At 50.1% G+C, this 14976-nt stretch overlaps 10 protein-coding genes across 10 annotated transcripts; 3 read left to right on the top strand and 7 right to left on the bottom strand.

Annotated features, from left to right (window-relative positions):
* Positions 1 to 163: 163 nt before the first annotated feature.
* On the top strand, positions 164 to 643 carry N7446_009485 (uncharacterized protein; the record flags this gene model as incomplete). The annotated part of the gene is made up of 1 exon (XM_058518230.1): positions 164 to 643. The coding sequence occupies one exon, from the start codon at positions 164 to 166 to the stop codon at positions 641 to 643; it is 480 nt and encodes a 159-aa protein (XP_058369018.1).
* A 324-nt stretch (positions 644 to 967) lies between these two features.
* Positions 968 to 2540, bottom strand: N7446_009484 (co-chaperone SGT1; the record flags this gene model as incomplete). Its single annotated transcript, XM_058518229.1, has 2 exons — positions 968 to 1486; positions 1545 to 2540. The coding sequence occupies 2 exons, from the start codon at positions 2538 to 2540 to the stop codon at positions 968 to 970; spliced, it is 1515 nt and encodes a 504-aa protein (XP_058369017.1).
* A 242-nt stretch (positions 2541 to 2782) lies between these two features.
* N7446_009483 (terpene cyclase/mutase family protein) lies at positions 2783 to 5154 on the bottom strand (the record flags this gene model as incomplete). Its single annotated transcript, XM_058518228.1, has 4 exons — positions 2783 to 2870; positions 2924 to 4369; positions 4423 to 4886; positions 4945 to 5154. The coding sequence occupies 4 exons, from the start codon at positions 5152 to 5154 to the stop codon at positions 2783 to 2785; spliced, it is 2208 nt and encodes a 735-aa protein (XP_058369016.1).
* Positions 5155 to 5566: 412 nt separating this feature from the next.
* On the bottom strand, positions 5567 to 6924 carry N7446_009482 (NAD dependent epimerase/dehydratase; the record flags this gene model as incomplete). Its single annotated transcript, XM_058518227.1, has 5 exons — positions 5567 to 5936; positions 6016 to 6288; positions 6344 to 6491; positions 6548 to 6767; positions 6834 to 6924. The coding sequence occupies 5 exons, from the start codon at positions 6922 to 6924 to the stop codon at positions 5607 to 5609; spliced, it is 1062 nt and encodes a 353-aa protein (XP_058369015.1). The 3' UTR covers positions 5567 to 5606.
* Positions 6925 to 7241: 317 nt separating this feature from the next.
* N7446_009481 (NAD dependent epimerase/dehydratase family protein) lies at positions 7242 to 7731 on the bottom strand (the record flags this gene model as incomplete). The annotated part of the gene is made up of 2 exons (XM_058518226.1): positions 7242 to 7645; positions 7725 to 7731. 2 exons carry the CDS (start codon positions 7729 to 7731, stop codon positions 7242 to 7244), a joined length of 411 nt encoding a protein of 136 aa, XP_058369014.1.
* A 298-nt stretch (positions 7732 to 8029) lies between these two features.
* N7446_009480 (uncharacterized protein) lies at positions 8030 to 9590 on the top strand (the record flags this gene model as incomplete). The annotated part of the gene is made up of 7 exons (XM_058518225.1): positions 8030 to 8303; positions 8384 to 8450; positions 8517 to 8625; positions 8704 to 8790; positions 8842 to 8922; positions 8978 to 9049; positions 9120 to 9590. The coding sequence occupies 7 exons, from the start codon at positions 8030 to 8032 to the stop codon at positions 9588 to 9590; spliced, it is 1161 nt and encodes a 386-aa protein (XP_058369013.1).
* Positions 9591 to 10001: 411 nt separating this feature from the next.
* Positions 10002 to 10600, bottom strand: N7446_009479 (E2 ubiquitin-conjugating protein UBC7; the record flags this gene model as incomplete). Its single annotated transcript, XM_058518224.1, has 2 exons — positions 10002 to 10255; positions 10351 to 10600. 2 exons carry the CDS (start codon positions 10598 to 10600, stop codon positions 10002 to 10004), a joined length of 504 nt encoding a protein of 167 aa, XP_058369012.1.
* Positions 10601 to 10945: 345 nt separating this feature from the next.
* N7446_009478 (scramblase family protein) lies at positions 10946 to 12654 on the bottom strand (the record flags this gene model as incomplete). The annotated part of the gene is made up of 3 exons (XM_058518223.1): positions 10946 to 11995; positions 12056 to 12227; positions 12299 to 12654. 3 exons carry the CDS (start codon positions 12652 to 12654, stop codon positions 10946 to 10948), a joined length of 1578 nt encoding a protein of 525 aa, XP_058369011.1.
* A 552-nt stretch (positions 12655 to 13206) lies between these two features.
* Positions 13207 to 13667, bottom strand: lcl2 (the record flags this gene model as incomplete). The annotated part of the gene is made up of 2 exons (XM_058518222.1): positions 13207 to 13400; positions 13490 to 13667. The coding sequence occupies 2 exons, from the start codon at positions 13665 to 13667 to the stop codon at positions 13207 to 13209; spliced, it is 372 nt and encodes a 123-aa protein (XP_058369010.1).
* A 195-nt stretch (positions 13668 to 13862) lies between these two features.
* On the top strand, positions 13863 to 14675 carry N7446_009476 (mitochondrial 54S ribosomal protein bL27m; the record flags this gene model as incomplete). Its single annotated transcript, XM_058518221.1, has 1 exon — positions 13863 to 14675. One exon carries the CDS (start codon positions 13863 to 13865, stop codon positions 14673 to 14675), a length of 813 nt encoding a protein of 270 aa, XP_058369009.1.
* Positions 14676 to 14976: the final 301 nt, after the last annotated feature.

Here is a 14976-nt window from a genome sequence, read left to right as displayed (position 1 = left end):
TAGTCGGAGAGCAACCGAGACACAAAGCCGAACAGACAAAGCCCTACTAAATCCTTCCATCCTAGCAATTCTCCTTTCAAGACGAGAGATCACTTGCCTTCCCAAACTCAACCACTCGACTCAATACCTCAGTCCGAACACACCTAACCGAAGATAACCCGCAATGAACGTGGTGCCTGAACAGACAGCACACGGCAACTGGAGTACCTACCCAAAAGTCTCTATGTCTGGGTTCGGCACTTGCAGCATCGTGGTAGTGTACAACAAACACGGCTTCCTGGCATCTAACATTTCCGCCGGGACTGACTTGGAGAAGGATGCCATGAACAAGCTCTGCACGACCTATCCAAGCATCAAGAGCACAGTGTTTGGAAACCAGCAGGTCAAAGTGTTGATTCTGTGCGAGCAAATGAATATAGCAAAAGGGGGCTTGATGAGGAGTGCCGTGGAAAAAATCCTGCCAACTGAGACCGTCGTGAGGTATTATGATGCCGCATCGTTCTTAGGAACATCATCTATGACGCCGGGTTGTGAATTCTCCATTGGGCCAGGTGTTAATGGGTTCAGTGCTGTCCTGAAGGGTGCCAATGGAAAGTCGGCTAAGCCTTTGAGTGAGCCCACGGGCATTTTGAAATGTCCCTAGAAACCAGGCTTAGGGCTGGATGAGATCACGGTTGGGGATGGTATGGGATGGGGATATTTTCGGTTCACTTCCAGGCCCAATCTTCTTACTATGACAGTGGGTATACCCTGGCATCACAAGTGGTGAATTCGAGGTACAAATTGAAGTACGGTTTCAAGGCTATGAGCACTGTCTTGGGAAAGATAAACTAGTAGATTGGCAAGTAGTATGATAATGATAGGAATAAGAATATTTAGCAAACACCTTTCGCTGGATGCGACAGAGCAATAGAAAATCATGAAATCAAACATTTTGAAAGAGCCATTTCAAGCAGGTCGTTTGCCATCAGCTTGGTGGATGAGCCTCCACCTTACCCTTTCCAACCTCAGACCAGTTCGTGCTCAGAGAAGTACCCTGGCTCTCAGTGTAGCTCTTGATCATGGCGCGGCGGGTTTCAGGGTCAGCATTGGCGTAAAGCTTCTTGAAGAATCCATCCACTGCATCGCCGCCGAATTCATCATCCGAGGCATCGTCATCAGCAGCATCCTTACCCTTGGACTTCTTCTCGGTAAGCGAAGAGGCAACCTGATCCCAATCCTTAGTGCCTTTACGGGACGAGGTGGGATAGGATGGGCCTGGGGCAGCTGCTGCAGCCGGCGCAGCGGGGCGGTCGGCCAGCTGAGTGGTGGTGGAAGAGCCTTCCAAAGCACTCCACTTTTGGCCTGCCTTTTGCTTCTGCAAGGTGATTTCGATCTTCGTGCCCATCACAGACACCTTGGAGGCAGAGGGATCGATAGTGGCATAGAGAGGGTCCAGGGTGAAGTCATATTCGGAGCCAGATGGGAGAGGGAATTGCAGAGAGACCTGTAGCTTGATTAGCCCCTGATTCAAATACGACAAGAAGATTAGATATGTGACTTACAGAGTCCTCCTTTAGCTCAGTTGTAACACTGTCCTTGGGGATTCCCTTGATGTAGAGGGTGACCACAACAGATTCCTGAGACTGATACCACTCATGGCGCACCTTCTCCGGGGCGGCACCAGAGGCAGAAGCACCGCCATGAGCGCTCTGAGCCCGAGCCGCCGATGATCCAGCAACATCAGATGAAGCAGAGACCGCAGCGGCCTTCGAGACATCCTCCTGTGCAGTTTCCACAGCTCCAACACCCTTCCCAGACTTAATAGCCTCCAGCTCAGCCTTCAGCTCGGCCTCAGTAGGAATACGGACATCCGTCGGAATCTCAACAACAGAAACAACAAGCTTCTCATCCCCCTCAGGCAGCTCGCGCATCGTTCTGCGCACCTTAGCCAACCAAACGGGCAACTCAGACCCGAAAACGCCCTTCTTTTGTCCAGACATAGCAGCCTGGATGCCAGCAGATTTATCCTCAGGCACCGACGAAGCGCCAGCCTTCTCGTCAACAATCCCGAGCACGAATGCCGCGTCTCCGTATCGTCCGAGTTGGTACAGCGAGATGGCGCGCCGCATCTGCGCCGAGAGCATGAGCTCGCGCTTTCCGCGCTCGCGGGCGAGGGTGAGGCCGATTTCGGCATCGCGGAGGGCAGCTTGCGGGTTTGGGCCACCGTCTGCGGGCTTGAGGCGTGTGTAGGCGGTTGAGCGCGAGATGTAGTAGGCCGGGGCGCGGGGTAGCTCCGTCAGGGCTTGGGTGAAGTGCTGGATGGCCAGGGGCAGGTTGGAGCTGGAGAGGGCCTTGTCGCCCTGCGCTGCGGCGTTCATTGCGGCTGCTGTTGCGCGGTAGGAGGGATCTTCAAGTTCTCTGTGACTGATTTCGGGGCCAAAGCGTAGGATTTCGCGGTGGGCGTAGGCGGAGGAGTGGAAGCGGTGCCACTGCAGCCAATACTGGAGCTGGGCCTCGGGAGAGGTCCCCCACATATCGGGGTGATACACAACGGGCATTTTGTTGCTTGATGAAACAGGATGAAAGAGAGAAGGAAGAAACAAAGGAAAGGTAAACAGTTAAAAAAAAAAAAAAAAAAAAAAAAACAAATGGCCTTTTATTAGCTCGCTCAAACGAGATAAACGAGTCATCGCATCGTCGGGTTACGCAGTAGATGTAGATGTCAGATAGCTTCTCAGCTTCATTATTGATTAAGTACATATTTCCTGGTTAAGACCTTATTCCCTCGCAGTGATCTGATCTAGAGCTTTTCGTTTCCGTACTTCCTGCTGTACAAGCCAAGCGCACGGATAGGCCAGTAGAATTTGTAGTTGGGATACGAAATCATACTATAAAGTCAGTGTTAGAATCCACAATACACACTCAAACCAGGAAAACGTACCAGGACTGGTTGAAAACACCTTCAATTGCCTCTTGCAGCCACTCTCCGTTTCGTTGTTGGCGAGACATCAACAGCTTGATGCCCTTCTCCAACGGCTCCTTGTGTGGGTAGTCGGCCTCCATGAGTCCAAGAAGCGCCCAAGCAGTCTGACACACCTGCGACTTTTCATGCTGCACATATTGATGGGTTGCACTGCTAAGGTACGACTCGCCCCAGCCACCATCAGCCTGCTGCTTCCCAATCAAGAAATCACAGCCCCGACGGGAGTCCGCGCTTGTTTCATAAGTCTCGCCAATACTGGCCAGACTTTCGAGCGCAAACAAGGCAGCATAGGTGAAGCATATTCCCCAAGAGCCATACCAACTACCATCGGCACGCTGGACGTGCTTGATGTGAGCGACAGCCTTCTTCTTTGCGTCCCTAATTTCATCGGCACGGTAATCTGGGTAGAACTTGCTGAACAGTGAAAGTGCTGTCACGGACGCGGTTGTGCATTCTGGGTGGTCGTAACTGATCATGATTCCACCAAAGACTTCTGCGGCGTTTAGCCACTCTACCTTGGGCGACGCGCGAGTAATCTCGTACTCGGAGAAGCCACCGCTGGGGTTTTGAAGAAGGAGGAGACAATCCACGGCATCCTTCAATCGTTGAAGGGAGATCAACTTGGGGAAGTTGTACATCTCCTGCAGCTGTAGCGTGGAGCGAAGACCTTCGGCGGTGCAGTCGCTGACAGTGTAGCCTTGATCCTTAGTGCTGAAGGGCCATGCACCCTTGCGGTGTTGACGATAGCACTTTTCTTGATCTGGAACGTTCTCCCGTAGCTGGTGATCGTCAAGGAACTCCAAAGCCTTTGTCAACATAGGCCGCCACTTGGGGTCATCTGCAAAGCCAGCAACCACAATGGCCTGGGTGATGAAAGCCGTGTCCCACACTTGAACGCCGTTGGTTCCGTTAGCCAGCATGCCTTCGCCCTTCACCCACATGTAATCATTCAATCGCTCCCGATGTTGGCGGACGGAGTAGCTGTCAGGGCCATCATGGACAAAGCAGGCCACCATGTTCATTGGGTTGTTGACGGGTCCCAGCCCCGCATACTTGGTATTCTCGTCTTCCATGCGAATCAGTTCCCAGGTCCAATCCTCAGCTCGCTTAACGATGCTAGGGTGTCGAAGGTAGGGGTTCCAGAACCGAACCAGCAACTCATTAGCAGTATTAAGCAACCAAGTCTTGGGGTAGTAGTTGTCTGCCTCGTGAATGGAATTGCGATGCGCTGCAAAATCCACACTGTCGTATGGCTGAGTGTATAGCTCTTCTCGGAGCTGTTTGGTCAGATCATCCAGCGGGTGAGACCACTTCTTGGACCACAGCCAGGACATCGGAAGGAAAACCTGGCGCATATGACACCACCACCGCCAAGGGGCAAAAGGAACCCAATCGGGAAGAAGCCTAGATAGCCAGTCAATGAGGAACCATGTACACAGATGATGATCGTCACCCACCAAATCTCAGGGGGAACCGGGTTGACACCCTCCCATTCCATGACACCCAGAATACTAAGCCAGAACTTGGCCCAGTGAGGCCCGTAGATGGCACCTCCAAACTTATGCAGAAGGCCTCGAGCTTTAATCATGCGTGGGTCATCCTCGCTGACACCAACCAAACGCAAAGCAACGTAATTCAGAGAAGTACCAAGAACGGAGCTTTGACCTTCAATGTGAAGGCCCCAACCACCATCTTCGGGGTGCTGGCGGGCAAACAGATAACGCTTCATCTCTGTTGCATATTCAGGGGGGATAGGGGTCTTGGTCACATAGTAAGTGATCAGAATACCCGGCAGTAGGAACATTGGGCCACCATACTCGCAGGCCCAGTTACCAGGCTCGAGCTGTAGATGTGAGAAGAACGATAGTCCATTCTCGGCAGCTTCTAACGGCGTCCTGGCCTCTGGGAGTTCGGGAAGACCCTATAGCGTTGTTAGAAGTGGGTTTCAAGATCACATTGTGTTAATTGGGCATCAATACAGTTGGAAGTCCGAGATGGTACTTGTCTGCTATTGACTGCGGCCATTTTTGGTTTTCCTCGTCGGATTCGAGATACCGCCATGTCTGGCGGCCTTCTTCATCGACCAATCGCCAGCGCGCGTAGTCGGTCTGCGGATCTCCATTGGCGTCAGGGGTGAGATGGCCCTGGGATGGCGTCCTCCATGGGCCAATATGAGGAGTAGAAGACATTATCAATTGAGAGTTTTTTGAAGATACATGTAAACAGCAAAGTCCAAGGTGGATCAAACATTGGAAAGCCGGGGAAGCTTAGTCATCGGTATCACGACTGCGGTGTATAAACAAGAACATTCACATGCAGGCAGCAATATTGAAGATCAACAAATAGTAGACAATATAGATCGTGCATACATATGCAGTGCCAAGTCAATAGCTATCTATTTTGAGAAAAAGGAGTTGTTGTGGTGGTTCGGTTCCGGTGCAGAGTCCGGTATACAACACAAACCCGAATTATCCAGAACATAATCTTGATCAGATTAATTATTTTACAAGGAGCACACGGGAAATAGAAAAAGAAATGCGATTGGAGTTTCTAATATCTACAAATTTTAGAATCTGGGTAAAATGTCCTTTCGTTCAAATAGCCTAACAATTTATATGCCCCCACCAACAACAATATAAAACTAGATTACGCGATTCTTGGTCATCGTCTTAACAGTATCAGTAACGCTGGTCTCTAGATCAACATACTCCCATTTGCCATCCTTAGTACCTTTAGCAAGAATATCCAGGCTAACTCCCGTATCCCAATCCGTGGGATGTACCCCAGGAGGCAATATCTGGGCCGGGTTACCTTCAGGGACACGGCTCCTAAGCTCAGGGAAATTCTTGCGGATGTAGTTAACCACTAGCTGTGGTGTGATAATTCCGGAGATGAGAAGAATGCGCTGATTTGCAGCTGCTGAGTTCTCCAGCGCATCGACATGGCTCCGGGCTACATCACGGACGTCCACCTGAATAGTTTGTCAGTCAAGATTCCACACATGCCATCCTGCCTGGCTTCAAAGGTAACGAGGTAGAAATAAAACTTACAAAATGGTAGAAAGGGAATATCACTCCTTCAATCTCCTTGTGAGTCCCATCGATGAAGCTTTTAATGGCAAACTGATTCGTCTCGTTGATAGAATGCGGACCTGAGATGGGGTGTGTCATTGGACCGGTGATAATATCGGGGTTTATCACGGTCAGATCGAAGGAAGGGGATTTCTCCTTCATGAAGTTCCACGCAGCCCTCTCGGCCCGGATCTTAGATACGTTGTATCCAAGGACATTGTCCTTTCGTTCAATAGCTTGCTTGGCTGTGACCTAGATTTTGCTTAGCAGACCGTAGTATTTTGAGAATGGAAGTGTTCTTGCTTACAGGATTCCAGTCTTTCTCCGTGTAAGGCTTTCCTGGCTTAGAAATGTCTTCGAATGAGTTCAGTACGGATACAGCACTTCCCAAAAGAACAAATCGCTTTAGAGCAGCCCCACAGTAGTTTTCGGCGGCTATCAGAATTGCAGTTGTTCTAAGAACATGTTAGCTATCTCCAATTGATGTATGGTAGATAAAAGTTGGCTTTACCCCATTTCGGCTGGCTCGATCATCTCTTTCTGGATATCTTCCACTGAAAATTTCACTGGGGATGCCGTGTGGATCACATAGTTAAATGGTGACTTTGCATCATGAAAGAGGTGATCAAAGGGCTTTGCGGAGGTGAAGTCCGCAACGATTGCAAACTCTACCTTTTCCAACCAGGCAGGATGGGTTTTGATGATATCGTCCGCCTTTTCTTGAGAGCGCACTGTTGCGGTGACATTGTATCCACGCCATTAGGTGGTCAGCAAGGCTTTGTGATAGGAGTTCACACTGCCTACATCTATGAGGATCCAAAGTATGTGGGAGGCGACGAAACCATTAGCGCCCGTCAATAGGACGCGCGGACCCTGTCCGTTCGACATGATGGTAATAAAAAATAGAGTAACAGGAAGTGTTCTATGGGAATAACACAGACTGTATATTTGAAAGACTTTAGTCAATGACGCTGATAGGATGTCACTCAAGAGCGGGATACGAAAATCGGTACCATAGGGACCGGGCCTCAATTGCTCATATAAAAAGCAAAATAAATGTAGAAGAAGATACTGGAAATTACCGGGGAAAATAAAGCACAGGGTATTTAACGTTGTAAATATGGTGGATAAAGTATATGGCCGCAGATTGTAGATAGCCTCTACATATAAAATGTCCAGCTTTAGAACCTTGAAATCCCCACAATTTAAAAGTCACGTCGGAGCCACTCAGCAGGCGAAAACACCTCTCTAAATGTATCTTCCAACTCATCCCCCGTATCAGCATACTCAGTCCATCCAAGTTTCCGAGCCTTGCTCATGCTCCCTACACAACTCCAGTCTCTGCCAATAGTCATGACCGAGAAATCCCACGTCGCCTTTTCCCAAGCATGCTGGTCAAGCTGATACTTATCGCGAAGCTTCCCCCAGGCCTGCTTGACATTCTTGTGTTTCGCCCACTTCAATGGATCCACCTGAAGGAAGAGAGTTGGAGGATTTTCGACCAAGAGATCCGCAGAAAGGCCCGAAGACAGGGCAACTGCGCGAATAGGTGGTAGATCCTCCAGCTTGATAGTTGAAGATTCATAAGCGGCAAGTGTGAGTTCGTACACTGCGAGGTGATCCAAATAGAAGTGAACTACATGGCCCCTCTACTGCGATCTGGCTTTATATACATGGTTATATCGCACTTGACATTGTTGCACTCAAAACCAGTTGCCATGGTCCGTCAGGCTTCGTTATCAAGTTCTTTTTTTTTTTTTTTTTTTTTTTTTTTCTCCTCTTTTTTCGAGCAGTTGAGATATTAGAACAGAAGCTCATCGTTGAAAATTAAGAGCACCAATAGATGTCATTACATTATCATCCACGTAGTCAAAAAATCTACTATGTTGGAAGAAGCCTTTTGTAGAACCCGTGGATTGACGTGCTTCTACTAACTCACATCCGCACTGGAACCTCAGCATCCGAACCACAACCCAAGCCCAATAAAGGTGCAATGGCTCAGCCATTAGCCACTGGGTGCCTGGGTGGAGGAGACAGTCGAAATCCCACAGTCCGAGCATACATCGACAACACACTCACAGCCCTGGTCCATGAGCTCTCACTATCCTCAGCGGAAGCACGCCCATCAATCACCCTCAAGCGCAGAGCCAATCCAACAGCCTGCATTATCAACCCCAACAACGGGGCACTAGAAGCAAGCCCCAGAGTCGAAACATACAAGACGTACTCTTGGCCAGGGAAGACAGCGTTTGAGGCCTGGAAGTTCAGTATGATTCTTTTTCCCAGCGCTGGAACAAACTTACACCCGTGGAAGAACGTACTGATACGCTCTGTTATCATGTTCTAGCTGTAACTCTTCGAATCCTGGCTATTATTGACAAAGCTATTCGGACTGGTCAGTTGATCTCCAAAAGGTGGGTTGAGTATGCTTGGTAGTGCTGGTTTGGAGAACATGCTGAACGCCCCTGTCCACTACCCAGAGATATATACTATATCGACCCTCAATACTTTCGTTCTCAGCGAACGGTTGACGGTGTCATTGATGACCTTGTTTACACTATCGGCGTGGACAGAGCTGCGTTGAACGTGGTTTGTTCCTTGATACACCTTGAATTGATGCCACAGCAACTCAGACCAATTCTGCTAACATAGTACATGGCTATATAGGAAGCAGCAGCAAAGGGCCTGATAGCTGGGCGCTTTCGTTTAATTCGCGATTCGCGGGTCGTGGTCGATGCCCAGTCTACCACTGAGGTCAGTCCATTGCCTAGGATGATCTAAGAGCCAAGTTAATATTCCAGATAGGACAATTTGATCCCTCGCATTGAGGCGGGCGATGAGATCGACATCGCCCGAGTCCGATGGGTACTCGTCATTGAGAAAGAGGTACGAGGAGAGAAGCAACGTATGAAACATCCATTGACCAGCTCTCTACCGATAGGCAGTCTTCCACCGGCTCACACGCAGCAACTATCACAGCAGAGCAATAGCCGGGGAAGGAATCCTAGTCACGGTACGCCGAGCCCTTCTCCAATACAAACCATTAGCAAACCCATCAATTAACCACAACATCCCTCAAACAGGGCAAAGGATACCCGGATCTATCAACCCGAGAATTCCTACACAAACTCTCAAATGCCGCATCCAGCCAAAACAGACCCCTTCCCCGTTTCTACGGCCTCACTGACGGCGACCCGCACGGCATGGCTATCTTGTCAACATACAAGTACGGGTCCGCAGCACACGTACACGAGAATGCTCGACTGAGTCTCCCGCGACTGCAGTGGCTGGGCGTCCGAATGACAGATATCATAGCCGTTCCTGATGCGCCGGGCGACAAGGCTCTTCTCTCGTTGACGACACGAGACCGGGGGAAGATTGTTGCGATGCTTCGGAATAGTCCTGTTTGGGCGAATGATGGGCCTGAGCCGGAAGGGCGGGTTGAATTGCAGCGGATGCTGGTGTTGAATTTGAAGGCTGAGATTGAGATTTTGTATGAGTGTGTTGGGGGGTTGGAGGGTTGGATTGATCGGAGGATGTTTCGGCAGGAGTGATATATCATGTACTAGAGCTGAGCTATATTGATACCTATCTGCATTTGTAGAACATTTTAGATACCAATTAATATTAATGTCTCCTGGTCTACGGCAAGAAAAGCCGATGGCTGTGTTTTGAATCATAGGCACATCCATCTTCATCTAAACTAAATACGGAGCTCTAGCATAGCCCCAGAAAGAAAAAGACAGTCAATGAAAATGTATGAATTTTGTTCGCTATCATATTGGGAAGGATAAAATAAGCTATACACTGAGAGATCGTATATCCCAGCTATGCAAGTTAAAAAAAAAGAAATATCACCCCTGACGCCAGTCATCAAATCTTGACTCCCGCAAGATCCCAGCACCCGGAAAAAAAGCACGCCTAGAATTCCAATGCTAGGCAGCAGGAGAATCGTGCCACCGCACTCAAAGTCCAAGTCCCTTCTTCACCTCATCGCGGACCTTCTGCTCATATTCAGGTCTTCGCTCACGCCACATCTTAGCAGCCTCGACATTCGCGGGACTCTCATCATTCGGCTCGGCAAGCATACTCATGACAGAGATGAGAATCTTCTCCACGCTCTGGATAGGCGACCAGCGCTCCGACGCATGTTCGTAGTGATTGGGATCGTCACCGGGCGGGTGAAGGATCGAGATGCAGACTGTTCCGTTGGGATATACTAGGAGTTGTCAGAACAGGGTTTACATTGTGCAGTCGTCAAGCGGAGACAAAGAATGGGATACGCAAGCGGTGGGAATGACATCGGGTACGTACCATTCGGGTGCCACACGCCTCCTCCGATGAATTTCATGGTCGGCGGGCTGAGGGGGTAGTCCTTGGGGAATTTCAGCTCGGCTGCGAAGACGCCGCCCTCGAATGGTGTGCCTCCTGGGCCTTCGATCAGGGCTTCCCAGTAGAACATGTCATCTTCGGAGACGGGGCCGGCGGTGATTCCATCTGGTGGGTTCGTAGAGAGGTTCTTGTATTCGTGGAATAGGCGCTTCTGAGCGACGTTGGACGCCATTTTGGGTTGATTTGAATGCGAGTGAGAAGTGGCGAGGAGTATGCGGGGAGTTGGTGGGATGAAGTTCGACGGAGTGGGGATGGAATAATTCCGGGGCGGTGGACAGTGACGTTGGGGTAGTTGTGAAAAACAATCTTGTGAAAAACAATCTTGTGAAAAACAATCTTGGAAGTGAGATTGTGAATTGGGAAGGATTGAAAGTAAAGGTAAGGGATAGTCAGACAGATAGTAGATTAGAGAACAATTTGGATCGAGTCAGGACCGGCACTTAAAGAGAGTATTTCTAAAGTTAACAGATCTATAAGTTGTCTTTGTTGACAGAAGCTATTGTACATAAACTGGCATTCAAAACCAATCGAAATCGTCGCCTCCTCCTTCGTCACCTCCTGCATCACCCCAGGGATCATCTTGGCCCCAGGGATCCTGGGGCTCATCGTAAAAGCCCTGTGAGTCCTGGTCCATTGGCTGCGATTGTTGCTGGTCAGGCGATGCAGCATTTTGATCGCCTCCGCGACCTCTTTGCATCGCTTCATATCCAGCCATTGCACCTGCGCCAGTGGCGCCCGCAGCCATGCCATCCGTCATACCACCAGCGGCCCCGGCTCTCCCAATAGTCCCAGCAGCCGCTTCACCAACTGCCCCAGCTTCAGCTGCACCTCCCGCTGCTGCACCACCTGCTGCACCCCCGGCCGCAGCTTCGCCGCCCATACCGGGGAACCAGAGTGGCATGAAGCCAAACCCACCGGCGCCACTGTGGCGGCTGAAGTAGTCAAAATCAATACTTACAGCCGTAGCCAACATGACAGCACGTTGGTCCAGGGTCATTCCGGGAACCTTATCACGATGGCCGGCTGGTACCTGGGCACCTAGGCCCGCAGAATCCATTCGCAGTGCATAAACACCGGTGTCAGTGAAGAACTCGCGAGCAAAGCCCGCAAAGTCGCGGTTAACTGATCCGATCAACTGGTTGTCTGCCGACTTCAACGAAAAGTCCCATGATAGGAATGGCTCGTCAACGTAGGCAAACTGATTGAATTCGCCTTGGCCATGGTCAGATGTTTGCGCAAGCTGCATCTGTTGCCCCTGCGATAGTTGAGACCCGGATAAGGGGAAAGTTTGCATTCCCATGTCTGTCGCTGAGTTCGGAGACTGGTGGTAGGTGAAAAGATTGTATTTGCGTCGTAGAGGTGCCCACTGCTGCTGGGCTTCACCGATGACTTGCATCTCATTAAGATCGAGTGACGATACCCGTGCATTTGATGTGATGCCAGGCTGGGTGAGAGACCCAGGCGTCACGCCTTGCAGAGACGTAGATGAAGAGGGGGACGTAGGGGTTTTATCAAGAGGATCATATACTCGGATCTTGGAGTTGATGTAGGAGAAGGGACGATTGAACTGCGAAAGTTAGTATCAAAGCCCCGAGCCAAGCCATATAGCCGCCCCTTGTAGACTTACTCGAAGAATCTCGTTTTCTTGTCGGTCAAATACATGTGTCACGAAGCTCCGATGGGTACGGAACCATTGTCGCGCCATAGCATTTGCCATACCTTTTTCTTGTTCTGCCATATATCCAATATGATTTCCCAGCGCATCCATGATGACATATTTATTTGCTTGTTCGAAGCCACTGCAGCAATGAGCCGTTAGTAAAGTCTCATATTCAAAAGACATCAAAACAATGACTTTTGAAGCACTCACATCATGACATTCATCATCTCAAGTTGTCGCTGTACGACAACTCCCGAGTTCGCCAATATTGAAATCGCCGGGTGGTTTTCTTTCAGCACGCCTTTGGGGTCTTCTGGCAGGTAGACGGGAGAGAGTAGAGTGTTTTGTGAAGGGTCGTAATTTGGATTGTAGGCATCTTGAGGTTCGGGAGCGGCAGGTTCGGGATGTGACGATGGTTCAACCTTCTTCGAGGTCTGTATGAGGTCTGGTCTTTGTATACTGTTGCGGGGGCCACGCCGACTGCCGTGGCTTCTGAAGCTCGACAGAGCTCGACAGTGAGTTGGAGCCCACTGCCTTTGCAGTGGTCGGAGCCTTAAACTCCACATGATATTGGATGTACCAGTGATTGTTTGGAATAGAAATATCTTGGTTGATCTGTTTGTGACGATGCGCGATAGGAGGCGAAGTTGGCGGAAGTGAAGAGCTCGGGACGTTCTGATGACGGAGGTTCGCCGCGGGGTTAAACGGAGATAGCAACGCTCGTTTGCGCAGATCGTGGCGCTCGACTTCAAATGTTTCTTTGATTTTTATAGAGATTTATGGTGTTGATTAAGCTTGTTGGTCTTGATTTTATTTAAACTGCTCCCTTAACTGCTCCCGTAACTACAGAACGATACTTTGTAAAGAGTACATGTCGTACACATGCAAACTACACGGCTCCAGATCCCAGATCATTGCGCGAATCTATGAGTGGTTAAGCGCAAGGTTTGTATGCAATATGAGCTGCCCATTACTCTATCAATTGCTCTTTTCCAAAACAGCTCAAAGTAGACCAATCGCAACTATCCGACCAGCGGCAACTCCATGAAGTTGATCATACCAACGAATGCATGCAAGCTGAATGCACCGAATACATGGCCATAGAAGGATATATGGTTTCACAAAAGTCCCTTACGGGCCAATTCGATTTTTCGTGCAGCTTCGCCTGCCTTGAATCCGCCCTTCGATACACAGATAGCGCTTCCCTCCCCGAGTTCGAACTTCTCTTCAACATCTGGGTGTGGGCAAGGGCAGTGGTGTGGGAAGTGTACGCAAGCGAGAGTACCGGGGCAGAGATAGTTGTCGCACTGAGCTATAAACAGATGTCCCAAGTTAGTTATATGGTCGCAAGAGTAGTGACTCGCCAAGGAATGCCAGAGTATCCCGTTCGTTGAGACTTACCTCCACTCCACATCTGCTGGTATCGACCGCTGTCACTTGGGGCACTCTGCGACCGATGCTGCTGGCGCTGTTGCTGCTCGCCGCCTCCGAACATTTGCTCGAAGAAGTTGAATTGGGCCTGGGCGACGGACACAAGGAGAAGAAGAGCCCAGAGGGCTTGGCGCCAGCTTTGCAACATGATTCAAAATTCCAAAGTCACGACAACAATCGTGAAATAAATCTGTAGTAGGTGTGCAGACCAAAACGAAGAGGTATAGATGAAGCCAGCTTACGCCGTATGGTCGGCACGTGACGCCAAGCCCCATCTCCAACGAAAAACTTCCCCTTTGGAGCTTCGACGTCCAACTCGACAAACACTCAATTGCAACCCACCATGTTTAAGCCACGAGTACTGGCGCCCCTAAGGGCGCTGGAGCGAGCCTTCACCCCGACAATCCGATCGACAAACGCGCTCTCCCAATCGCAATCCGTCCTACGAACACTCTCCGCATCCACATTTCCGAAAACCACACCTACACCCTCCCTCTCCCGCACGCTCCTCCCATTCTCACAAGTGCGTTACGCCTCACATGCCTCGCAAGGAACAGCCAACCGACACTCCCGCGATCCGGCCGGCAAGCGTCTCGGAGCCAAGCGCTCGGGCGGCGAGTACGTCGTTCCGGGATGCATCATCTTCCGGCAGCGAGGCTCGAAATGGTTCCCCGGCGAGAACTGCGCAATGGGCCGTGACCACACAATCTACGCTACACAGGCTGGATACGTCCAGTACTACCTCGACCCATTGAAGCACTCCGAGCGCCGGTTTATCGGCGTCGTTTTCAACAAGGATGAGAAGCTCCCGCACCCGCGTAACGCGCCCAGCCGGCGGAAGCTGAATATGGTTTCTGTGCCTATGGTGGAGAAGGTTGTTGGCCAGTCTGATCTTGTTGCTTCGGTTGATGAGAATGGTGTTCAGATCTCTGATGTCGCGGCTGTTGATGCTCAGTCTGGCCCCCAGTGGCGTCCTGGTTACATGTACCGTGACGCTAACTGGCAGATTGGCCGTGCCGCTGAGAAGGCCGGTATCACTGCTATGCCTTATGATCGTCGCAACCGGTGGTTGGCGTGGAGGAAGCGGGAGCAGAGAGCTGAGCGGGCTGCCCAGATGAAGAGTCTGAAGGGCAAGAAGAAGACGAGCAAGAAATAAGGGCTTTCGCAGTATGTGCGATGTCTTGTTTCAATGAATTTGGGTTTCTGTAGCGATATGAGGATCTGAATCTGGTGTTCACTGTATAATAGAAAGAGCATTTCCCCATCAAGTTCTCCAAGTATATCATATTTCTTTGGACAGTTGCCATTGTAGGTTGCTTTGTATATGAAGGCAGCATAGCCCATAGTCGGCTCAACATGGCACGGCATGGTTGGAAAACAACTTATGTACATGGATATTAAACAGACTAAATCAGCTTGTCCGATGGACAACGATTTGATTACTTAAAGTATCCACC

Source organism: Penicillium canescens, assembly GCF_028828765.1.
Source record: "Penicillium canescens strain IBT 15451 chromosome Unknown utg000006l_segment0_segment0, whole genome shotgun sequence".
Classification (NCBI taxonomy): domain Eukaryota; kingdom Fungi; phylum Ascomycota; class Eurotiomycetes; order Eurotiales; family Aspergillaceae; genus Penicillium; species Penicillium canescens.
The sequence above is the reverse complement of the archived record's forward strand: the minus strand, read 5'-3'. Positions and strand labels throughout refer to the sequence as shown.